Source organism: Doryrhamphus excisus, chromosome 10, assembly GCF_030265055.1.
Source record: "Doryrhamphus excisus isolate RoL2022-K1 chromosome 10, RoL_Dexc_1.0, whole genome shotgun sequence".
NCBI lineage: Eukaryota > Metazoa > Chordata > Actinopteri > Syngnathiformes > Syngnathidae > Doryrhamphus > Doryrhamphus excisus.
Window position 1 is genome coordinate 7,730,637 of NC_080475.1, and position 18,489 is coordinate 7,749,125.

General features: G+C 47.2%; 4 protein-coding genes and 1 long non-coding RNA gene across 8 annotated transcripts; 3 read left to right on the top strand and 2 right to left on the bottom strand.

Moving 5' to 3' along the window:
- Nucleotides 1-447: 447 nt before the first annotated feature.
- Nucleotides 448-6,113, top strand: LOC131136442 (solute carrier family 25 member 33). Its single transcript, XM_058083255.1, has 7 exons — nucleotides 448-658; nucleotides 1,847-2,020; nucleotides 3,094-3,171; nucleotides 3,911-4,011; nucleotides 4,173-4,239; nucleotides 5,008-5,282; nucleotides 5,354-6,113. Exons 1-7 carry the CDS (start codon nucleotides 618-620, stop codon nucleotides 5,551-5,553), a joined length of 936 nt encoding a protein of 311 aa, XP_057939238.1. The 5' UTR covers nucleotides 448-617; the 3' UTR covers nucleotides 5,554-6,113.
- A 59-nt stretch (nucleotides 6,114-6,172) lies between these two features.
- On the bottom strand, nucleotides 6,173-9,887 carry LOC131136440 (deoxyribonuclease gamma-like). The gene is made up of 8 exons (XM_058083253.1): nucleotides 8,977-9,887; nucleotides 8,767-8,855; nucleotides 8,329-8,415; nucleotides 8,115-8,236; nucleotides 7,568-7,680; nucleotides 7,325-7,482; nucleotides 6,526-6,622; nucleotides 6,173-6,452 (listed from the first exon to the last, which is right to left on the bottom strand). The coding sequence occupies exons 1-8, from the start codon at nucleotides 9,310-9,312 to the stop codon at nucleotides 6,372-6,374; spliced, it is 1,083 nt and encodes a 360-aa protein (XP_057939236.1). The 5' UTR covers nucleotides 9,313-9,887; the 3' UTR covers nucleotides 6,173-6,371.
- On the top strand, nucleotides 7,045-10,707 carry LOC131136446 (uncharacterized). The gene is made up of 3 exons (XR_009131744.1): nucleotides 7,045-7,646; nucleotides 7,755-10,453; nucleotides 10,542-10,707. It is a non-coding gene; the product is annotated as an uncharacterized LOC131136446 (long non-coding RNA).
- LOC131136438 (TRAF3-interacting JNK-activating modulator-like) lies at nucleotides 10,041-17,904 on the bottom strand. 4 transcript variants are annotated; one of them, XM_058083251.1, is made up of 14 exons: nucleotides 17,628-17,901; nucleotides 16,688-16,977; nucleotides 15,673-15,733; nucleotides 15,567-15,606; nucleotides 13,914-13,941; nucleotides 13,819-13,848; nucleotides 13,489-13,584; nucleotides 12,661-12,747; nucleotides 12,474-12,581; nucleotides 12,059-12,196; nucleotides 11,084-11,219; nucleotides 10,833-11,011; nucleotides 10,539-10,622; nucleotides 10,041-10,419 (listed from the first exon to the last, which is right to left on the bottom strand). In XM_058083251.1, the coding sequence occupies exons 2-14, from the start codon at nucleotides 16,973-16,975 to the stop codon at nucleotides 10,210-10,212; spliced, it is 1,485 nt and encodes a 494-aa protein (XP_057939234.1). In that variant the 5' UTR covers nucleotides 16,976-16,977; nucleotides 17,628-17,901; the 3' UTR covers nucleotides 10,041-10,209. The 4 variants fall into 4 exon arrangements, with proteins under 4 accessions (XP_057939234.1, XP_057939232.1, XP_057939231.1 ...); XM_058083249.1 differs by having other exon boundaries at nucleotides 15,673-15,736; nucleotides 17,628-17,899; XM_058083248.1 differs by having other exon boundaries at nucleotides 15,567-15,733; nucleotides 17,628-17,904.
- Nucleotides 10,716-15,982, top strand: LOC131136439 (loricrin-like). The gene is made up of 2 exons (XM_058083252.1): nucleotides 10,716-14,841; nucleotides 14,896-15,982. The coding sequence occupies exons 1-2, from the start codon at nucleotides 14,178-14,180 to the stop codon at nucleotides 15,573-15,575; spliced, it is 1,344 nt and encodes a 447-aa protein (XP_057939235.1). The 5' UTR covers nucleotides 10,716-14,177; the 3' UTR covers nucleotides 15,576-15,982.
- Nucleotides 17,905-18,489: the final 585 nt, after the last annotated feature.

Below are 18,489 nucleotides of genomic sequence, written 5' to 3' on the forward strand. Positions count from 1 at the left end.
ACACCAGCACGTGACCGGGTCTGCCTAAAAGAGATCTTTTATCTCAGTGGGCCAAGTGTGATGGTTAGATCCAGTAGAATCGATGGGCCTGAATATGTGGAATACAGCGGGAGGCAGTGCGTTTAGTAGCAGAGCTGGGTACCTCACCCATAGCCCAAAATCAGCCGGGATAGGCTCCAGCTTTCTGCAATCACGAGGAAAACGGATCAATATAATTAACATTGAAGTTGAAGACGAAAGCGACTTGTAGTTGTGTTTGTCTTCCACGTGACTCCTCGCTCCACTTGGCTGCCATCGAAGTCGTTCCGTTCCCGCACCTTCGTACGCATCAACAACAAAGCACGAACCTCCACAGTCCGGACACACAGGGCGCCGAGCACGTGCGCCTCGGCGGACGTCATAGACACGTCCCCTCGTGCGGCCCGCTGACGTCATCGAGGGTTCCGCCCCCTCGGCCGTCAGCGGTTCGGCCTCAACTGCGGTGACAGCTCCGCCCAGCTGACTCAGAGGCGGTCAAGAGACACGAAAAGCGATGTCGGTCTAGATGTGGTAGTTTCGGCACACATATCAGGTTAATATGGTCGCGGTTTGAGGCGAATAAAAACGACAAAGGGAAGATGGCACAGAAAGACACGCTGCTGCATCTCTTTGCCGGGGGGTAAGTCGTCGTAGCGTGGGTGGAAAATGGACAATCTGTGTTCAACGATGGCTTCGCGGTCTTCTTTAACGCCCGAACTAACATAACGTTCGCATAACGGGGCATTAAAATTGCTCTAGAGTCATTTAATCGCACCGTTTCCCGGACATTAGTCGGAATTGGAACCGCGGCGACCGTCACATCGCACAAAAGGAGCTAGCTAGTTAGCTGGTGTTAGCATGTCATCGTAACGTTCTGACTTGTACTTTCATACTCTACCGGTGTATTTTACCTCAGAAATATCGCCAACGGGGTTTGCCGCTTCTCGTGCTCGTAATGAAAGTGAAATGATCACGTACGGTTGGTTCACCCGGCATCATATCATGTTATATCCTATTACAACGTGATACGAAAGCACGTTACATGCTCGCAGATGTTTGCATGTTAGCTTACTAACGTTAGCATTATGCTAGATCGATCCGTAGACCAATGTTATGACTTTAATGTGATGTTGCTTTAACCGACAGTTAAATATAAACCAATATACAATGGTACACCGACGTTGTAACATTGTAGTTGAGCTAGCTTACGCTAGTTGTTCCTTGTCAAGTTCTGTCGTGCTGTTATGTAATACGGACGGCGGTTTGCCATGCTAGTGATGTCAACCACCGTAACGTCCTCAACCAAACCTTGCTTGCAGACCCCAAAAAGCATTTACAGTGTCACGGCGAGGTGACAAACGACACCATGTTGTAACAACAGATGCTTAGTTAAAGTGACGCCATTTTACCCTTGAGAACTCACCAGGACACCTTCGGTCGTGTCTGTATACAAATAAATGACACCAATGTCAATATATGTGCAATATTGGGGTATAGCTGTTGTTAAAAAATCCAAATCAATGTCAGTATATGTACAATATATGGGTATAGCTAAATGTTTGTTTAAAAAAAACAAAACAAAGAAACGACCTGCTTTGATCAAATCTTGCCTTTCATGATCATACATGTAGTGAATTGAACTTCTTTAATATCTTCACAAGATAAAGAATATCAGTTATTGAATTGGACTACTACTAGTACTAGTTTCCAAGATAATTTCATTTGAGATCCACCTCAAGGGTGTTTTTACCGAGCGTTCTGCGAGATTGAAATTGTGATTGTGCATGCAGACTAAATAGTCTTCATTTATTCTGTGATTATTTTGCAGATGTAGTGGTACAGTGGGAGCTATCGTGACCTGCCCTCTAGAGGTGTTAAAGACACGCCTGCAGTCGTCTGGTCTCACCCTGCGTCCCGTTTTCCAGGTCCAGCTCGGCACCCTCAGTGGAACCGGCGTTATCCGACCAGGGACTGTTACGCCTGGGCTGGTGCAAATCTTACGGTAAGTATTGGTCAGGCAAACATGCTTGATTTCTCGTGTCTGGAGGCGTGTGCAGTTATTGTACATATGATCACATAAAATAAGGCATTTAAAGAAACCCCACTTTTTGGAATGTGGCCCATCATCCACAAACCGTATGTGAGACATGAACACACATCCGTTGTACAGAAAGTACATGCAATGATACAAAAAGTGGTGGAAAATGGCGGCGGGAATGCAGGGGTGGCTGCAGGCTGCAATAGTACTAGCCACACCCATCGCGATTGGAAGCCATTAAGTTTTAGTGAGGGAGCGATGCTCGGACCATGATACCCCAAATAAAACATACAGTACTCTTCCTTGTCGGCCATGACAGAAACCAACACTCTGGCTGCACTCAACTCCCTCCTAGTCGTCTGAATAAGGAAGGTCACCAGCTCACCAAAAAGACTGACGGTGAGGGGCTGGGGCCTGGGGGGCTGGTGGCTGACCAGCCAGTTGCCTGCATGGGGCGGAGGGTCTGTCTCAAGTCTTATGTAACACTTGGAATCTTTTCAGCCGTGTGCTTTAATATCCATTCTATAAATAAATCAGGATTCCATTCCAAACATGCATGTCTGTGTATGTGATAATGTCCTGTACACGCCTCAGTAGGAATATTCATAAGCACCCCAACTAGACTGTTTGTGTAGATGTGTCGTATAACTGAGTGCTACTTCCGTTATTTACCATAAAAGCCACCCTGCAAATAGACATACAGTGAACCTGGGTTAGCGGGGGTGTCGGTACATGTGTGGCCATCGTACGATGCAGCCCACTCCTTCCTACGGCACCTCCAGCTATCGTGGCCGAGTCAACCCGAGTGTACAGCGAGAGGATGCGCAAGGTGCATTCATGTCGGACACTAACCAAGGTATTTCTTACTGCAAGCTGACAAATATGCTAACCAAGGCTCCACTGTAAACACGAGAACACGTATCAATGCATTAACATCAGACCTACTGCTGGTGGCCGATGCAGTACACTTCATACGTGCTAATGATGGCTACAGGTAGCAAATGAATTCATCAATGGCTCCCATGTATTTCTTTCAGATCAATCTTGGAGAAAGAGGGACCAAGATCCCTTTTCCGCGGTCTGGGGCCAAATCTTGTTGGCGTGGCTCCCTCAAGGTGAAGAAAGGTTCCTCTCTGCCTTGTTTACATATTGTGTTTTTGTTGCACCAAGTCCATCTATGTGGCAATGTCACGTCACCTGCCAGTTGGTGCAAGTCAGTGATTACGCACGAGGAAATGTCCTTGGACTGGAAAACACAAGTTGTTTGTTTCCCCCATTGTGCAAGAACACTCCTCACTCGGCCATTGGAGTGTACCTTTTCATTTAGGGATGCAGGAGAACAATTTAGATGGTATGGTATGGTCCCAGATGAAGCGTAGCAGCTGAACTGATCAAATGCTAACCTGGTCAAAATGCTAACTGGGATTTTTAACCCAGGCTAGTTGTTTTTTATTCCATTTGTCACATACTGTCTGTCTGTATTTTGGTTTTGCTCTCGTTAAAGTGAAGCAATCCTCCACGGTAGTATAACCATGAATACCTTGTAACAAAACATCGATTGGACTTTGACCCTGTACCCTGAAGACCTCATGGGGCTACGTTCCTTCCTTGGTTAATGAACAGCTGCATCATGGTGATACTTTGGCCAGTCAGCCATGCTATCGCCTCACTGATCCACTAGCCAACTTGGACGTGCTCCCATTCAGACCAGCCTTCTGGCCAGTGGTCCCGGTGAAGCAAGGATGCTCGGCATGCACGCTCTGGATGATTGCTGACAATGACTGGCACAGCGGCCATCAACAACATCGGCAGATTCAACTTGTCGCGTTCTCACCAGGTTGCTCTTGTTTGCAGAGCTATTTACTTTGCTGCATATTCCAAATCCAAAGAGCTCTTCAATGGCGTGTTGGTTCCCAATAGCGGCTCCGTGCACATGTCCTCTGCGGGTGTTGCAGGTGAGCACGTAGCACACGTTGGCGCACACAGCCTTAGCAATAGACACGCCAATCATCCAGCAGCCTGCCGATGACATGCTATTTATGCCATGTAATCATAATCACACTCTGCTGCCCCCAACATATTTGCTTTGGAGGATAAACCTTTCTTTGTTGTTCAGCTTTTGTGACCAACTCCCTGATGAACCCCGTCTGGATGGTGAAGACCAGGATGCAGCTGGAGAGAAAGTGAGTATCCCCAAAGTGCCCATGGGCACGTTCATGAGCCAGACGTCATGTGCCCTGGCTGTCCTTGGGCCAGGCACTACGTGACATGGAGCGTGTGATCCCTGTCCAGAAATACACAACATTGACGCACGGGCCTGTGTGCACAAGCGGCTATATTTACACAAGGACGGTGGTGGGAGGGGCGCCAATTACAGGAACATTTTCTTTCAAACAAAAGCCAACCACTTGGCCGTCATTCTTGTCAATCATCTCCGCCTCTTTGGCCTCTGGACCAGCACGGCTAATGTCATCTCAAGATGACCGCTTGACAGCTTTTTCTCATCATTTTCTAAACAAAAGGTAGCAAGATGGTCGCCTGGCACCTTGCTTGGATTACTTGAATTGCTGTCAGGTGAAGGTGCAACAGTGACTTCCTGTATGACTGTATTATTATTATTATTATTATTGTTATTATTAATGGCATATCACCGGATACACAACTCTGTCCTATCCACGTGCCTTTGTTTGGCTACTCGTCTCCATTTTGTAACGAGGGTGTTCTCCTTGGCACTAAGTGCTACGAGCCGGGATGCCCTCTCGCTCAAGGCCGGGCGTCTTTACGGAGGAGATGTATCCGTGGGTGGTTGTACCGCCATCCCTCACCCGAAGTGTCCCAAATATTGGTTCCAGTGCATGTACCCTACTACTAGTATCTCGTACCTCGTACCTCGTACCTAGTGCCTAGCGCCTAGCGCCTAGCGCCAGTGACTAAAGCGCCTTGTCTTCCAGAGCCAAAGGAGAAAAGAAGATGAATGCCTTGCAGTGTGCACGACATGTTTACAAAACAGAGGGCGTCCGGGGCTTCTACCGCGGTCTGACCGCGTCCTACGCCGGCATCTCCGAGACCATGATCTGCTTCCTCATCTACGAGTCGCTGAAGAAGCGCCTGGCCGAGTACCAGCTGGCTTCCCCAAACAGCGAGAAGGCCGCGTCTGACTTCGTAAGCCTGATGATGGCGGCCGCCTTCTCCAAGGGCTGCGCGTCCTGTATAGCGTACCCTCATGGTAAACACTCGGACCACTCCATCTCCTGCCGTGTTCATGGAGTAACAGACAAACCTGTTCTGTCCCCACAGAGGTGATTCGGACGAGGCTGCGTGAGGAAGGTAGCAAGTACAAGCATTTCTTCCAGACGGGGAGGTTGATAGCTTTGGAGGAAGGCTACGCCGCTTTTTATAGAGGACTGGTTCCACAGCTGATCAAGCAGATCCCCAACACGGCCATCGTCCTCTCCACGTATGAACTCATTGTGCATCTACTGGGAGACTCCCAGTAAGGGAAGGTTTGTTGGCTCGGGCCTTTTCCCGCCCAGCACCACACCGTCGCCGGACATGAACCCATTAGTCTTGTTTAGCGGTGCCGGAGAGACTCTTGTTCGTTGGAGCCGAAGCCACTCTTCCAAAGAGCTACGCATGCCTTGTTTCACTGGAGGCTTGTTGGGGAATAGAAGGAGAACCTTTGCTGACCTGTGGAAAATGCTGGTCTTCTCAGACCGCGTGTTAAGTTAACTCGATTAATTTATCTTTTATTTAGCGTACCGTCTTACTCCGAAGGGATGTCGGCCGGAGTAGTTATTCTTCCCAAGGGAAATGTTGCGTTCAAGTGCTAGTTTCTGACTTTAATGACCACACTGGCCTCTTGGGGACCCGGTGTTCAATCTTCACATATCCATGATGCTTGTTTGGAGCTTAGAAGAACTTTCTTTAATATATAAACACACATGCTTACCTCTTGGCTTTTTGTGACCAACAATGGTCCCTCTTTATTTTATAATATGTGAAGTTTGATGCTTATTTGACCAGTGGATCAATAAAATGCATCCAGACGCCAGAGGAACCGCCAGTGTTTCTTCTTCTAGCGCAGAGGTCCAGGATGAACCAGGATGGACCAGGATGAGCCTGCTCGGCTGTGTCGGCATCATGCTGCACGTTTAGGGGACTTGAAAATGTCCCAAGTAGGCAGACTACACAATTGATTCCAAACACTCTCATGTGTGCAGACGATGTTTTATTGATGGAGGAGGAGCAAAAGCGGTTCCCATGTGCCAGACCTTCATCATTTCCATCATGAAACAGCTAACTACCAAACCTAAGTCTACAGCTCATTGCGGAGAAGGTAGCGATGATTTGGCTTCAGGTCCACTTCAACGGGGAAATGATCGCTCACTGCCAGGGCCTAAAGTTCAGCCATGAAAAGAAATGGAAGCTATGAATCCAGAAGATACACCATCTCCTGTCCATGCCTTTACCTCCTCTTCCGACAGATGGAACGTCTCCTTAAAGTTGAACGCTCCAGCTGACCCAGGCACCACAGAGGAAATCATCTCACCGCCGTGGACGATGATCCTAGTTTGGAGAGACCAGGTCAGCAGAAGACAACCTGCATGGACTAGGATTAGGCTCTAGTGTTGACCCTAGGCTTGACTCTAGGCTTGATCCTAGTGTTGACCCTAGGCTTGACTCTAGACTTGATCCTAGTGTTGACTCTAGGCTTGATCCTAGTGTTGACCCTAGGCTTGATCCTAGTGTTGACCCTAGGCTTGATCCTAGGCTTGACTCTAGGCTTGATCCTAGTGTTGACCCTAGGCTTGACTCTAGGCTTGACTCTAGGCTTGATCCTAGTGTTGACCCTAGGCTTGATCCTAGTGTTGACCCTAGGCTTGATCCTAGGCTTGACTCTAGGCTTGATCCTAGTGTTGACCCTAGGCTTGACTCTAGGCTTGACTCTAGGCTTGATCCTAGTGTTGACCCTAGGCTTGATCCTAGTGTTGACCCTAGGCTTGATCCTAGGCTTGACTCTAGGCTTGATCCTAGTGTTGACCCTAGGCTTGATCCTAGTGTTGACCCTAGGCTTGATCCTAGGCTTGACTCTAGGCTTGACCCTAGTGTTGACTCTAGGCTTGACTCTAGGCTTGATCCTAGTGTTGACTCTAGGCTTGACTCTTAAGCTTGATCCTAGTGTTGACCCTAGGCTTGACCCCAGCATTGAACAGCTTGTGAACACGCTGCGGCATCTCGACCCTCAACGTGAACGGTGCCAGTTCCGACCTGTCATAAGCACAGCGCGTCTTCTCCCGGACGGTGGTGTCCTGCTCGTCTCCAATCAGCCAGAGAAATCTGGGATCGCTCCTCAGGCGAACAGCTCGCCAGCCCTTGATGGTGACGTAGCTGCAGGCGGCGTTCAAGTCCCCCAAGATCATCACATTCTGTGGGGAAACGGGAGTGAAAGGAAAAGGCTTCCATTTCTTCATCACGTATGCGGCGGGAAGGATTGATGATCCTAACGAGCACCTCGGTCTTCCACCTGCCGTAGATGTCCCTGAACACGTCATACAACTGGTCCATCTCCTTCAAGGCCGTTTTAGGACTGGTGTGTTGGCCAATTAGAACCAGATCCTTCATTACTGAAAACAACCAAAAACCTGCTATCAGTTCTTATGTTTGATTCCCCTTTTTCTACACGGCCTGTCCTCTGTAGCGGCACCGCTATGCTGGAGCCTATCCCAGTTGACTTCATTCAGAGGCGGGGTCCACCCTGGACCGGTGAAAGCTAAAAGTACAACCACCCACCAGGCTGTCCCCGCTGGGCCGTGCGGGCCTGAATTGGAACGCCAACATAGAGGACATCTTCAAGGTCAAACAAAGTCGTCATTCAAAGGTACTGCTGATATTTGCTATGATTTGCTATGATGCACACAGCGCAAGGAATAACTTGCCGCTGTGTCTCCTTCCTGCTACGGTCTGGCGCTGTGAGGCGTTCAGGCGCTCTCGTGAGTTGTGGCCGCCACCTTTATAGGTCACATGACAGATGGCATCACCGTACTGTTAGTTTGTTTACATGTGGTGGCGGAGTGAAGTCGAACGATGAAAGGCTGTCTGGAGAAGACTTGGGTGTCGTTTGTCCCTCCCGGTTCAAGTCCAGAGTACTGATACTGGTCCTGAACCTTCAACACGTTGCTTCTATGGAGGCCAGGAGACAAATATATATTAACACGGGGGTGACCTTCACCTGACATTTCCACACCAACGCCACCCGCTGATCCCGATGTTACCTATACACGTAGACATACTGTTCCTTATAGCTTTTCCTTCCCAGTCGCTCACTTTCCACGTAGGAATAGGAGTTCCGGGAATCAAACCTGCAGACAAATGGTGGACTCACTAAGTTTGGTTGCGTTCAAGGAAGTTGAGGTAGAATGCAACTGCTGTTCCAATGAAAGAAGGCCCAGGAAGGAACGATGTTCTTTAAAAGGATCTTCTAGAAGCTGTTTGTGAAATCCAAGCTGGTAGATCCAGGAGAACATCAGAATAAGATCCACGTTTTGTCCAGCAGGGGACCTTGCTTTGGAATGTTTGAGCTACGTCAGCCAAGGAAGTCCTTCATGCTTTGGCTGCTCATCCTTTGGTCCCAAGACAGAATGCCAGAGTTTGGCGTCCGGACCCAAGTACGGAATATTCTCCAAGAACCAAAACCTTTTCACTCCACCAACCTGTTCAGATCTTTTACCAAGGCTTGCATTGCTCGTCCTTTCGAGTCTCGGACCTCCTGAATGAGACACAAGTCACATCGGGAAAGAATCTTCGGAAAGAACCCCCCCCAAAAAACAAAACAAAAATCAACTTTGTATTTTGAAGATGACGTGGTGGTAATAATAATAATAATAATAATAATAATAATAATAATAATAATAATAATATACCTTGATAAGAATCCCCATGACCTTCTTGTTGTTTGCCTTGGATTGGCCAAAACTTTGCACGTTAAAAGCGCAGATCTTGAGTGACAGCACCACATTTGCTGCTACGCACACCCCCGTCACAAACACCAGACCTGCCATCCTCATCCTCATCCTGGAAGCCGAAGAAGAGTCCTCCAGTCCTCCGCTTTCAGGATGGAAGCAGTCCAGGTGGATGAGCCCCCCCCCCCATCCATGCGGGCCAGGGGGGCTGTGCCAGGGGGGCTGTGCCAGGGGGGCTGTGCCAGGGGGGCTGTAATGGTTGTGCTGTGTCAGTGCCAGATGATAATGGAGCTTCATCTGGAACTACGAGACCCACCACACCAACAACAACGCAACAATGGTCACATGACCACACTGACAGCGTCTGGCAGCGTCCTGTGGTTTGTCTTTTTAAAGCAATACAAGACCCCTGCTGCTACTACTACTACTACTACTACTACTACTACTACTACTACTACTACTACTACTACTACTACTACTACTACTACTACTACCACCTAATTTCTAATATTTGGGAGATGATGGACTGTTGCTAGGATGCTCCCTTCTACTACTACTACTACTACTACTACTACTACTACTACTACTACTACTATGATATCATTTCTAATATTTGGGATATGATGGACTGTTGCTAGGATGCTCCCTTCTACTACTACTACTACTACTACTACTACTACTACTACTATGATATCATTTCTAATATTTGGGATATGATGGACTGTTGCTAGGATGCTCCCTTCTAGTACTACTACTACTACTACTACTACTACTACTATATCATTTCTAATATTTGGGATATGATGGACTGTTGCTAGGATGCTCCCTTCTACTACTACTACTACTACTACTACTACTACTATATCATTTCTAATATTTGGGATATGATGGACTGTTGCTAGGATGCTCCCTACTACTACTACTACTACTACTACTACTATATAATTTCTAATATTTGGGATATGATGGACTGTTGCTAGGATGCTCCCTTCCCGTAAAGAGGAATGACTCGGACATCAGTCACATGATCAGATGACTTTGCATTGTTTCAAAGAAGATATTTCATTGTTTACACGTACTACTATTATCTTATTATTATTATTATTATTATACTGCATAGCACACACATCCACATTCAACCAGCCGTACATTTGCAGACAAAACTACTTTCTTCCAAATGAACATGTAACATGCTCAAAATGGCCTAAAGCAGCCTGGGTGTTTGGGGGAGCTCATTTGCATAAAATAATCTTCAATTTGTCTCCCGATGTCAGAGTAAAGGTCCTCCATCTGCTCCCTGGCAGGAAGATGCCACAGCAGGGCGGCTCCTCCCACAGCCAGGAGGAGGAGGAGGAGGAGGAGGAGGAGGAGGACAGACAGGCTCCACCAGGACGCATGTGATATCTGCAGGAAGAGTTGGGAATGCAGCATGGAGGAGGTGAGGAATAACATTTTGGGATGCCATGGCAAAAACAAACATGGAATTGGCCGTGCCAACCCCCCCCCCCCCCCCCCCCCCTCACCAGTCTTTTACGGTGGTGGCTGACGGGCCAGAGGTCTTCCCTGCGCTGAGACTGAAGCTCCTGCCTCCTTGGCTGCACCTCCCACTGGACAAAGTCACACAATTAATAACCACAATCCATTTCATCCTTTTGCTGTTCTGATTGTCCTAATTAGGCTCGTGGGGGGGGGGGGGGGGGGGCAACCTGTCAATCACAGGGGACATATAGACCATTCATCATTCACATTCAGAGACCAGGCGCGGCGCACCCACGCCTCCATCCCAGGTCTCCAGGTCTGCCATGTGTGTCACTCACCTCTTTCCCCTTTAATCCGACTTCCTTCTGAGCGGAATCAATCTGGCCCTGCAGGTCCGAATCCCTCTGGGCTCCTCCCCCTTCCTTTGGTGTCGTGTCAACCATCACGTCTCTCTTTGGCTTGACTTCTTCCTCTGGTGTCTCCTGAGCTCCCGCATCCTTTCCCACAGCGTCGCCATCTTAGAAAGTGGAAGCGTTTGAAGTCAACTGTCCGTGTTTCCTTCAGAGCCAATCAAATGCTTCCATCTTACGGCCGCAGCGATGCTGCTTGTCTCTTAGAAAGCCGTTGTATTCTTCCAGCAGGCCGATGTTGAACTCAAGCTCTTTCTTCTCCTGTCTCAGTGACACCAGCTCCTCCGTCAGCGCCGCCTCCCTGCATCTGGACAGCTGCATCTCAGATGGTTAGCATCCCAGACCGTTAGCATCCCAGACGGTTAGCATCCCTATACGGTTAGCATCCCTATACAGTTAGCATCCCAGGCAGTTAGCATCCCAAGACGGTTAGCATCCCAAGACGGTTAGCATCCCAAAACGGTTAGCATCCCAAGACGGTTAGCATCCCCAGACAGTTAGCATCCCAAGACGGTTAGCATCCCTATACAGTTAGCATTCCAGACGGTTAGCATTCCAGACGGTTAGCATCCCAAGACGGTTAGCATCCCAGACGGTTAGCATCCCAGACGGTTAGCATCCCTATACAGTTAGCATCCCTATACAGTTAGCATCCCAAGACGGTTAGCATCCCTATACAGTTAGCATCCCAGACGGTTAGCATCCCTATACAGTTAGCATCCCAGACAGTTAGCATCCCAAGATGGTTAGCATCCCTATACAGTTAGCATCCCAGACGGTTAGCATCCCAAGACGGTTAGCATCCCTATACAGTTAGCATCCCAGACGGTTAGCATCCCAAGACGGTTAGCATCCCTATACAGTTAGCATCCCAGACGGTTAGCATCCCAAGACGGTTAGCATTCCAAGACGGTTAGCATTCCAAGACGGTTAACATCCCAGACGGTTAGCATCCCAAGACGGTTAGCATCCCCAGACAGTTAGCATCCCAGACGGTTAGCATCCCTATACAGTTAGCATCCCTATACAGTTAGCATCCCTATACAGTTAGCATCCCAAAACAGTTAGCATCCCTATACAGTTAGCATCCCTATACAGTTAGCATCCCAAGAGCAATGCTTAAGCTCCAGCTCGTACGGTGGATATGTGGACACCTCGATTTGGACTTGCTGCTGACGTAGTTGATCGGTGCTGAAGTCCTGCTGCTGCCTGAGCTTTTCAGACGTATGTTTGAGCTCCTCGTAAAGGTTGTGCAGCCTCAGGATGTCCACCTTGGCGGTGACCAGAGCTTCCTGCGGACACACGGTTTGATCCTGCATGAAAGGCTCATCTTTAAAAAAAGGCAAATATTGCATTCAAAATTCAGATGGAAAAAGTCATCCACATTCCGGAATGAGGATTTTTCCTCCAAATATGTCAATCTCCAATGGAATCATTCATGTTCTTCTCATTCTTTCATATTTTCATGTTGAGGAGCCAAACCATTCCAATGATGCCATCATCATTAATCATAGATCATACCATATATCATGTATTCACCTACAGGATGGAGATGTAGTTAGGACTCACCCCCGTCTTGCTGAGGGCCTGGTTCTTCTCCTGGCTCTTCTCCTCATACACGACTTTCTGCTTCTTCATTTGGAGCAGCAGCTTCCTGGTTGCATCCTTTGGAAACACCTGCAAGGCCATGCACGCTTAGTCAGCCCCCCCCCCCATTCAAGACCTCCAACGCTTGCTCAATCAGCTTCTCTCCTACCGGCACGCTGGCTTGGAGCTGGCCCTCCAGGACCTGGTCCTCCAGGACCTGGATCTTGTTTCTCAGCACGTCTTCGTTGGGGCGACTCTGTGGTTGGGAAAGGAAAGGGAAGATCCGTGCCAACCTGATTCCATTGGACACCGCTTTATCCATCCCTGCCGCGTGCCCGACCCCCGACCCCTGACCCCATGAAGCACCGGCTGCTGCCATTGTTCACTCCGCTGGAATCGAACCGACAACCTGCCTGTGAGGTTTTGGCGACGCCTGTACGCCACGCACCCGTATTTACCCAATTTACCGCTGCGCCAAGAATGGACCAGGGTGGAGCTGGCGAGCTTTGGGTCACCTGACCTGTCACCTCACCTGACCTGTCACCTGTCACCTGTCACCTGTCACCTGACCTGTCACCTGTCACCTGTCACTGCCCCAAGCTGAAAATGTGACGTCTCGATTGTTGACATAAAGTGTTGGCTATTGATCGTGCGGTCGTGCGGTCGTGCGGTCGTGCGGTCGTGCGGTCGTGCGGTCGTGCGGTCGTGCGGTCGTGCGGCCAGGATTCCCACGTGGAATCTAAAACTTTTCAGCTGGATGAACTCTGCCTAGGAACAATGAGGTGAAAGGTCGTGTGGTGGATATCTGCTGTATTTTGTCACATGATCGTTGTTGGTCCAAACCCGTGTCTACCCTTCCTGTGCATTCGTCTGCACAGACGAGACCGGCAACAGGAAGCTCAGAGCGACCGCACAAGCGCTTCCTGCGGTGACAGCCGTCATCCTGTGGATGGTGACTGTAGTTGTGGGCATGCCCATCATACCTGTTTCTGCCTACCTTCCATATTGTGTTGAAGGAACTGAGAAGCTGCGCGATGCTCTCCTGCAGGGCTGACAATTTCTTCTTGATGGTCTCCTCCCTCCACAAGGCCTCCTGGTGGAGGACAAAGACCAGGCCTACTGAAGACGTCCTGATGTACGCTACATCATGTGACACCAGGTTCATGTCTTTGAAAGGGGCGCCATGATGCTTTTCCCCTCTGGGTGCTAACAACGTAGCTAGAATGATGGATTCTGGTGTTCAACCATGCCAAACGTTCACATCCTGAGGTTGGGGCATCAGGAAGGGAGCCCTCAAAACGCTCGCTGTCAGAAACAGTACACATACCTGCAAGTACTCTTGTAACTGCAGGACGTCCTGGAAAGGAAAATGGAGTTAAGGATACCCTCATATTCCTGACTTGGAATGCTGGAGAAACTCACACATTCTTTGATGGTCACCAGGCCAGAGCTGCATGAAGAAAGGAAGGAACCAACCATTAAATGAATGAAAGAATGAATGAATGAACATTCATTTGAACGAACGAATGAATGAATGAACGAACGAACGAATGAACATTCATTTGAACGAATGAACAAATGAATGAACGAATGAATGAATGAACATTCATTTGAACGAACGAATGAATGAACAAACGAATGAATGAACAAATGAATGAACGAATGTGCTTTATGTGACACTCATACATGATATTTAAGACACTTGAGGGGGCCATGAGTATGAGTTCTATCTGTAAAGGTCCATATATGAGTTCTATCTGTAAAGGTCCATATATGAGTTCTATCTGTAAAGGTCCATATATGGGTTCTATCTGTAAAGGTCCATATATGGGTTCTATCTGTAAAGGTCCATATATGGGTTCTATCTGTAAAGGTCCATATATGGGTTCTATCTGTAAAGGTCCATATATGAGTTCTATCTGTAAAGGTCTGAGTTCTATCTGTAAAGGTCCATATATGGGTTCTATCTGTAAAGGTCCATATATGGGTTCTATCTGTAAAGGTCCATATATGGGTTCTATCTGTAAAGGTCTGAGTTCCGTCTGTAAAGGTCCATATATGGGTTCTATCTGTAAAGGTCTGAGTTCCGTCTGTAAAGGTCCATATATGGGTTCTATCTGTAAAGGTCCATATATGGGTTCTATCTGTAAAGGTCTGAGTTCCGTCTGTAAAGGTCCATATATGGGTTCTATCTGTAAAGGTCTGAGTTCCGTCTGTAAAGGTCCATATATGGGTTCTATCTGTAAAGGTCTGAGTTCCGTCTGTAAAGGTCCATATATGGGTTCTATCTGTAAAGGTCCATATATGGGTTCTATCTGTAAAGGTCCATATATGAGTTCTATCTGTAAAGGTCCATATATGGGTTCTATCTGTAAAGGTCCATATATGGGTTCTATCTCTAAAGGTCTGAGTTCTATCTGTAAAGGTCCATATATGGGTTCTATCTGTAAAGGTCCATATATGGGTTCTATCTGTAAAGGTCTGAGTTCTATCTGTAAAGGTCCATATATGGGTTCTATCTGTAAAGGTCCATATATGGGTTCTATCTGTAAAGGTCTGAGTTCTATCTGTAAAGGTCCATATATGAGTTCTATCTGTAAAGGTCCATATATGGGTTCTATCTGTAAAGGTCCATATATGGGTTCTATCTGTAAAGGTCCATATATGGGTTCTATCTGTAAAGGTCCAGATATGGGTTCTATCTGTAAAGGTCCAGATATGGGTTCTATCTGTAAAGGTCTGAGTTCCGTCTGTAAAGGTCCATATATGGGTTCTATCTGTAAAGGTCCATATATGAGTTCTATCTGTAAAGGTCCATATATGAGTTCTATCTGTAAAGGTCTGAGTTCTATCTGTAAAGGTCCATATATGAGTTCTATCTGTAAAGGTCCATATATGGGTTCTATCTGTAAAGGTCTGAGTTCTATCTGTAAAGGTCCATATATGGGTTCTATCTGTAAAGGTCCATATATGGGTTCTATCTGTAAAGGTCCGTATATGGGTTCTATCTGTAAAGGTCCGTATATGGGTTCTATCTGTAAAGGTCTGAGTTCCGTCTGTAAGGTTTGCACTCACTGTGTTTGAACGCCGGCCTCGCTCCTCATGGTTTTGGCATCTAGGAGACAAGGAGGACTTTGATGTGAAGGCCAGCAACAACCTTTGACATCAGTCAGCCACTCACCAATGATTGTGTCATGTATGACGCTCTCCATTGTGATGTCTTCCTCCATCATCATCATCATCTGCTGCAACCATGAGAAGAGAAGATGATGATGAAAGCCACAAAGTCTTGAAATCAATTCAAGGGGAAGTGCACTTTTGGGGAATGTCGCACATCATTCCCAATCCTTGTGTCAATCATCAACACATTTCTTTCCCTTTTCTGTGGATTATATGAGCAGAAAAGCAGATAATATCAGCTAGCTTCCAATGCTATGATTGGGATACAGCTATGTGTACTATGAATCCCTGTCAAAATAAACGTGTACCAACATTTTATGGTTCTATATCCATGCTGGGATCATACATTAACACGTCCATGATGATAACGTGTCATAGCTGCAGTATCTCGCCCTATTTGGATGATTAAAACATGACCCACACTTCCTTCCTCTGTGCATTGATACATATTTATGCTAGTTTGTCAACAACACTTCCGATGTCGGCTGTCTTTGGGATGGCCGTGTCTTCCAGCACAAGACGTGGCCTCCAGGTGAACAACGCGGACAGCGAACCAGCATCTCCTTGAGTCTTGGTAGCCAAACGGAGTGCTAGCTATCCACTCTTCCGTCTGGGAATGATGCTGAGGCTAGCAATTAGCCAGGCGTCGTGTTAGCGAGCTAGCATCAATGCACCGAGGAAAGAAGTTTGGGTCGTGTTTTAATCATCCAAATAGGGCGAGATACTGCAGCTATGACACGTTATCATCATGGACGTGTTAATGTATGATCCCAGCATGGATATAGAACCATAAAATGTTGGTACACGTTTATTTTGACAGGGATTCATAGTACACATAGCTGTATCCCAATCATAGCATTGGAAGCTAGCTGATATTATCTGCTATTCTGGTCATATAATCCACAGAAAAGGGAAAGAAATATGTGTTGATGATTGACATAAGGATTGGGAATGATGGGCGACATTCCCCAAAAGTGCACTTCCCCTTTAAGAGTGAATGAACGATGAATAAGCACCCAGTCGTCTGTGTTTGGCCTGCTTTGTAGACCCCAGGTCGAGCCTGAGGCCCCGGAGAGCCACCCTGACGAGGAACCTCCTCTACGCCTCCTCAGAAACTCGCTCTGTCTCTTTTCCTTGAGTCGATGTTTAATCCGGAACGTGTCGTCGTCTCGCACGGGGCTCCGGCATGACGTCACGTTCGTGCGTCTTCGTAGCCGCTCGTGTTTCTCTGTTCTGATCTCCAGTTTGCGATCAAAGTCTTCCAAGGGGGACACTCGGCGTCCACCGCCACCAAGCGCGTCCATAGCTTGCACACACAAATAATAATAATAATATAATAATAATAATAATGATAATAATAATAATAATAATGGCGTTAGGTGAGAAAGATCTCGAATGGAGGGATTGAATGTCGCATTCACCGCCAAAATGGATAGGAAGTAAAAGACTTCCGGTGTCCCTTGGGGGGTCACATCTAGTCCTGGTTCCGGCCTCAATGGCTCCCGGTCCGGGCCTCGTACATGCAGCACAGATCCATATTTGATCTCAGCCTGCTTCTCCTCTGCAGGTCCTGTTCTAAAGTGAGCAGCTATGGTTTGGACTCTCTCTCTTCCATGATGTTTGCTTGACACTTCATCATCATAACCAATCAACAAGCAAACTCCTGCTCACCCACAATTCCTTCATCTTTGTTATTATGAATATTTTATGGAAAAAACACGAGCCTCTGGGCCTGCGATATATTCGATATAATACAATAACTTTTATTGTTTCAGCCTTAAATGAACCCTGGCCCAGTGGTGACATTAATCAACCAATTAGCATTGAACACATTGAATAGTCATTGTCATCTCCACTAGTAAAAAGCAGGTCTCTGAAGGCATCATATGGAATGGCAATACCCAATAAAAGTCAAATATGCAAGAAAATGTCAATAAATTCCAGTCGGTCACCTACCACACCATCATCTCCTCCAAGGTGATCGTGGCCTGGGGCCCCTTTGGAAATCACCCGTTTGGTTCTTTGTCTGTCTTGTGTGCTTCAGCTCTTTCCGCTCAGCATAACAGCAGGAAGTGAAGCGCCACGTCACATGTTCCTCTATCTCACCGAGCACACACCAAAGACGTTGCCATGCACGGGTGGCCCCAAAGATTAGAAACGGGACAGCAGCCCTCGGACGCTGGCATAGGACACACCAGGTTATGGTTGGCCTTTCTTCTTCACCGGGATCAGTAAACCTCTGGCGATGTCATTGGCTCGGGCATCAATAACTTGATCAATAGCTGTTTTTCATCATGCATTCATCATGCCTGTTGGAGTTGGAGTGGTTATCCTGCACAAGGTTCTTTCCAAACGCCACATCCAAGTCTTGGCGTCCGAGATGTCTCATGGGTGGGCTTCCACGGTGCTAGCATGACCTTTGACTCACTGGAACACACAAAAACACTTTTAAGCTCTTTTTCTTTTCTTACTATAGTTAATACTGCTTTATTCCTATGGGCCGGTGGAAGTACACACTTGGTACATAACTTGGTCAAATAGTTATTTCTATACTGGACTTATTTTAGACAGATTTACATACTAAATCACTCAACAGGTGTGAAATGGAATTATATGAACACACTCTCTTAACACACGTATTTGTATGAAACACTCACCTATATGACATACCAATGATGTTGAAATATCATATATAAACATATATATAATAAATACTCCATATTGTCAGTTAAAGGAAGTGATGCATGAATCTACTGATGATGTCCCTCTGCTGCCATCTAGAGTATAATAGCATTATGACAAGTGATGGTGCATGTCC

Excerpts from the sequence above, each read along its gene's own strand:
- LOC131136439 (XM_058083252.1), top strand. The coding sequence starts at position 14,178 with ATGATATTTAAGACACTTGAGGGGGCCATGAGTATGAGTTCTATCTGT. Across the intron at positions 14,842-14,895 it reads TATGAGTTCTATCTGTAAAG|GTCTGAGTTCTATCTGTAAA; the intron begins GTCCATATATGG and ends CTATCTCTAAAG.
- LOC131136440 (XM_058083253.1), bottom strand. The coding sequence starts at position 9,312 with ATGAAGCTCCATTATCATCTGGCACTGACACAGCACAACCATTACAGC. Across the intron at positions 8,856-8,976 it reads TCATGGGGATTCTTATCAAG|ATTCTTTCCCGATGTGACTT; the intron begins GTATATTATTAT and ends TTCTTTCCGAAG. Across the intron at positions 6,623-7,324 it reads ACGCGCTGTGCTTATGACAG|GATCATCGTCCACGGCGGTG; the intron begins GTCGGAACTGGC and ends TCTCCAAACTAG.
- LOC131136442 (XM_058083255.1), top strand. The coding sequence starts at position 618 with ATGGCACAGAAAGACACGCTGCTGCATCTCTTTGCCGGGGG. Across the intron at positions 2,021-3,093 it reads GGGCTGGTGCAAATCTTACG|ATCAATCTTGGAGAAAGAGG; the intron begins GTAAGTATTGGT and ends TATTTCTTTCAG. Across the intron at positions 3,172-3,910 it reads GTTGGCGTGGCTCCCTCAAG|AGCTATTTACTTTGCTGCAT; the intron begins GTGAAGAAAGGT and ends TCTTGTTTGCAG.
- LOC131136438 (XM_058083247.1), bottom strand. The coding sequence starts at position 16,975 with ATGGACGCGCTTGGTGGCGGTGGACGCCGAGTGTCCCCCTTGGAAGAC. Across the intron at positions 12,748-13,488 it reads CCTTCAACACAATATGGAAG|AGTCGCCCCAACGAAGACGT; the intron begins GTAGGCAGAAAC and ends TCCCAACCACAG. Across the intron at positions 10,420-10,538 it reads GCCACCACCGTAAAAGACTG|ATATCACATGCGTCCTGGTG; the intron begins GTGAGGGGGGGG and ends CTCTTCCTGCAG.